The 5,000-nt window shown below is 44.3% G+C and overlaps 1 protein-coding gene across 6 annotated transcripts in view; it reads left to right on the top strand.

The window, feature by feature from the left end:
• Positions 1–5,000, top strand: part of LOC125031086 (transcription factor collier-like) — a 161,284-nt gene that overhangs the window by 136,054 nt on the left and 20,230 nt on the right. For all 6 annotated transcript variants that reach the window (XM_047621564.1, XM_047621563.1, XM_047621566.1 and 3 more), the window contains exon 7: positions 2,557–2,638. In XM_047621564.1, the coding sequence (XP_047477520.1) occupies positions 2,557–2,638 (82 nt within the window). The remainder of the gene's footprint in view (positions 1–2,556; positions 2,639–5,000) is intronic.

Here is a 5,000-nt window from a genome sequence, read left to right as displayed (position 1 = left end):
CCGCCAGGCGCCATTATGTATCAAGAACCAATTTTTAAACATTCCCTCCCCGCGCATTAATCGACAGCGAGCGGACGGTAGCTAATTACGGGATCGGGTTCAATACGCCATGAGACATTATCGGATCCAGCAAGGTTGCCCCGTGTAGCATTAGATTTGTAAAGCTACTCAGATATTCCTCACGCCTTGGCCTGTAGTGGAAGGGAACTCGAGGATGTCAAGATTATGTTACACGTCGGCAATGAGGTCCCTGATTATATCATTGGGTTGTGTGTTGGTGTTATGTGTGTTATGATCTCGGTTGGAGGGAAAAGGGAATTATTCAGGCGACATTGGGAATGCTCCTCTGGCCTTTCTTTGGATCTCTGTTTTTTTTCTTTTTTCTTTTGAGATAAGAAAAAAAGGAGGGAGAGATGGATAGAAAGGGAGAAAGGGAGGGAAGGAGAGAGAGAGAGGGAGAGGGGAAGAGAGCGAGCGAGAGAGAGAGGGAGAGAAAGAGAAAGATGAAGAGAGAGAGAGAGAGAGAGTGAGAGAGAGAGAGAGAGAGAGAGAGAGAGATGAAGAGAGAGAGAGAGAGAGAGAGAGAGAGAGAGTAAGAGTAAGAAGAAATATCGTTGCCTTCGCTCTATGATGCTGCTTTGTGAGCCATGTGCCATCCCGACTTTATCCAAGACGTTGACTTCCGCTTCACAGGAAATAACATGATACATTTCACTCTTTATTTTTCTCTTTGAGAAAAAAAAAAAGGAAAACCAAAAAAACACGCATAATTTTACATTTTCAAAATTATCACATGCGCATTAAAAATATATCAAAATTAACAAAAAAAAAAACAACAACAGCAAAACAACAAATACAATAAACAAAGCAAAAATAAAAACAAAAAAACACAACAAATAAACTCAAACACAAAAAAAAACAAAAAAAAACAAAAAACGAAAAAAAAATAACTCCGGAACTAGCTACGTAACCCGAGACGGTGTTTTGGCCGACAAATGGAACCGAGCGTCATACAAGGCAGGCGAGTGTGGCTGCGTGTGCCCGGGCGATCACCTTTGTCCCTGTCATTAGTGCTCTCGGGGAGTTTTATAGATTTTATAGGGAGATATTGGTAGATAGATAGATAGATAGAGAGATGGAAGGGAGAGTGTGAGAGAGAGAGAGAGGAGGGAGAAAGGAGAAAGAAAAAGAGAAAGGGAGATAGGGAGATAGGTAGAGAGAGAGAGAGAAAGAGAGCTTTGGTTTATCATGCCGTGGAATGGTTCTTTATGTCTTCCTGTTTGTCCGTTTCACTGCCTTGTTCCATATTCCTTTCTCCTCTCATACTCTAATGAGAAAGAAGGAGAAAAATAACTGTCCAATTTCAAGATTTCTCTCTTCCTCTTCCCTCTCCTGTCGTCTTCTTCAATTTCCCACTCCTTCCCTTCTTCATCTTATTCCCTCTTCCTTTTCTTTTTTGTCTCTTTCTTTCGCTTTCGTCACCCCATCCTACCTTCTTGATTCTTGTTCTCTCGGCCCCTGCTCTTGTTCCTTCCATTTCTTGCCCCTTCCCTTCGCCCTCCTCATCAATCTGTTCCCCAACCTCATAACGTCATTTCAACCCCCCTTTTCCACCTTCCTCGCCCTCCTCCCCAACCCCTCCTTTCCTCCTTTCCTCCTCTTCCCCCTTCTCGTCTCTCAACCCCTCCTCCTTCCCCCACTACCCCCTCTCCCCCCCCCCCCCCCTCTTCTCTTGCTCCGCCTTCTCCGTTCACCTCGGCCATTCCTTCCTTCTCGTATACATTTCCTGTCCGCTGTATTTATTTTTACTCTCTCTCTCTCTCTCTCTCTCTCTCTCTCTCTCTCTCTCTCTCTCTCTCTCTCTCTCTCTCTCTCTCTCTCTCTCCTTTTCTCTCGCTCTCTCTCTTTCTCTCTCTCTCTCTCTCTCTCTCTCTCTCTCTCTCTCTCTCTCTCTCTCTCTCTCTCTCTCTCTCTCTCTCTCTCTCTCTCTCTCTCTCGTTTTATCTTTTATCTTTTCCCTAGTCTCCGTCTTTCCTTCTTCCTTCCTCCTCCCTCTTTTTTCTCCCTCCCTCCCTCCCCCCCTCCCTCCCTCCCTCCCTCCCTCCCTCTTCCTCCTTCCTCCCTCTCTCCATCTCTCTCCCTATTCGTCGACCCCGCGATCTCCGCCCAGCTGTATTGCCCCGTTTTCTTCACTACGGAGGCTAATCTGATCTATAATGTCATTGCTTTATCAATTCAGTTGACGAGGGCCCCATAGGTAGGGTAGGAGAAGGGTCCGTGAATGTAGTTTAAGGTTAGATCTGTTTTTCTTCCTTTATTTGTTGTTGTTGTTCATGTTTTTTTTACTGTTTTGGTTGTTTGGTTATTTGCTGTGGTTATTATCATCACTAATACAATTAGTGTTATCCTCATCATCATCATCATCGTTATTATTAATGTTATTACCATCATCATTATCACTACTAGTGCAAAGAACTCCATGCTTGTCACTTACTTATTTTTTTCTCGATTAATAATCATGATTCGTCTAACAATAATTTTCCTTTTCCTTTGCAGGTTCTTCCTCAAATTCTTCTTGAAGTGTAACCAGAACTGTCTCAAGAATGCAGGGAACCCCAGAGACATGAGGCGCTTCCAAGTGAGTATTATCTCCCGTTCCTTAAGATACGTCAATAAGTACATGTGTACGTACATAAACACACACACACACACACACACACACACACACACACACACACACGCACACACACACACACACATACATACACACACATACACACACACACACACACACACACACACACACACACACACACACACACACACACACACACACACACACACACACACATACGCATACACATACAAATAAATACAAAAAATAGAGACAGACAGATAGACAGACAGACAGACCGACAGACAAAGAGAGAGAGCAATAAGAAAACAGAAACAGAAGAGAAAGAGAAATAGGGAGACATGTAGAGAGGCAACCCGACACATCTACACACGCATACGCACTCCACGCTATGAATCAGCTGACGGAGGCCCGGGGTTCTCCTGCTGCTGCTGTTAATTTGTCGGTTTTGTCACAACAGAAATATCGTATTGCCCGGAGGAGGAGAGGGAGGGTGGGGAGGAGGGGGAGGAGGGGGTTTGGGCAGGGAGGAGGAAGGGGGGCGTGGCAGGGGGGGAGGAAAGGGGGCGTGGTAGAGGGAGGTGGGAGGAGGGGTGGGGCAGAGGGAGGAGAGGGGGTAAGGGGGAGTATTGAAGGGGGGGGGGGGGGGTAAGGGGGTGTTGAGTTGAGTTTGTCCCGAAAAAAAAATCCTTTGTTTCTTTTCTTCGTTCTTGTTGTTGTTATTAGTTCTTTTTTGTTTTGTTTTTATTGCCAACATTATTAATATACTGTATCGCGTGGTCTCCATCTCTCTGCTTTATCAGTCATGTGTTTTGCTGTCACTTTTGCTGCGTAATTTTTCCTATCATTTTCATGTCTCCTTTTACATATTTTCTGTCTGATATCGCTCTCTTTCATCTCCCTTCTTTCTCCACGCGAGGGTTAGGAACGAAAGGGAGAAAAGGATCAAGGAAAGAAAAAAAAAACGAAGAAAAGAGAGAAGTGAAAGAGAAGCATAAAAAAGACGAAGACAAAAGAGGAATAAAAGCAAAGCAGAAACTCATCAACACATTCCCCACGAACCGCTTGTGAAGATCGCCCGGGTTCAGAAAAGGGTTCAGAAAGGGTTCAAACGCGCACAAAGATGTTCAGAAAGGGTTTTTAAAGAAAAAAAAAAGTGTAGAAAGAGAAGGATACAAATAAGGAGAAAAGAAGGGGGAAAAAAGATTCAGAAATAGTTCAGAAAAGGGGTTGTTAAATCATAGGGTTCGGAATAGAGTTCAGAAGAGCATTGAGAAGGGGTTCAATAAAGGGTTCAGAAAGGGGGATGGTCAAGAGAGTTTTAAAACGTTGGCTTTAATAAAGGGTTCCAAAACGGGAAGGTTCCATAAAGGGTTTTAAAAAAAAGTAGTTTCAATAACGGGTTTTGATAAGCAGGTTCAATAAAGGGTTCAAAAAACAAAGTTCCATAATCCGCAATGTTGAGAGAGTAAGGGAGCTTAAGACTCGGCCTTGATAAGGTAATGAGTGGGTGTGTGGAGGAGCGTCCCAGGGGAGGGCGAGAGGCACTGTCTGTGAGAGGCACTGTGCCACACTTGTTGTGCCAGTCCCTCCTGCTTGTCTCCCGACCTCAGCAACATCACTACCTCTTATCTCGTGGCGGCCTTATCAGGGGATATTTTTTAGGGATATACGTTTTTTTTTTTTTTTTTTCCTTTTTTTCTCTTTTTTAAGTTTGGAGATGATTATTACGATGGTTGTGGTGGTGATGAGTACGTTTCATTCTGTTTGGTTTGGTTGGTTGAATGTTTCCTTGTCAGTTGATAGTCATTATTTTGTTTAGGGATTAATATTCTAAAGCGAAAAGGAATGTTGATAGAAATGCTGCAGAGGTAATGAGGTTAGGGTAATGGTGTGTACTTATACAGTATGCCGCAGGCGTATGGAAATTGGTTTTGTTTGTGATTAAATAAATGAATAGTGCGAACGGCGTCTCTCGGAAGATATTTTGCACTGAAGGGAAAAGGCGATGCCCTGTCTGTCTGTCGCATTAGCGCGTCACTCAAAAGTTTCCTGTGGGTACTTGTGCGACGCTCTGCTAATCCGACAACTTTACATCATGCTCAAAGACATAAGATTTAATCAGCCTCTCCATCATTGTAACGAAGTTAGGCAACTCGTTTAAACTTTGCCCGTATTTCATTATCAAATATAAACGACAGACAGGACAGACACCGGGCGCGGGGCGGGGCCTCACGCGAGCCTCGGACTCGACCCGACTCGACCCAACTCGTTCTTGGGACTCGACCTGACTCGTTCTTGGGACTCGACCCAAGTCGTTCTTGAGATTCGACCAGACTCGGCTCGGGCAGTGACGACAGCGTGA

The sequence above is a fragment of the Penaeus chinensis genome, chromosome 12 (genome assembly GCF_019202785.1).
Source record: "Penaeus chinensis breed Huanghai No. 1 chromosome 12, ASM1920278v2, whole genome shotgun sequence".
NCBI classification, from domain to species: Eukaryota; Metazoa; Arthropoda; class Malacostraca; order Decapoda; family Penaeidae; genus Penaeus; species Penaeus chinensis.
The sequence above is the reverse complement of the archived record's forward strand: the minus strand, read 5'-3'. Positions and strand labels throughout refer to the sequence as shown.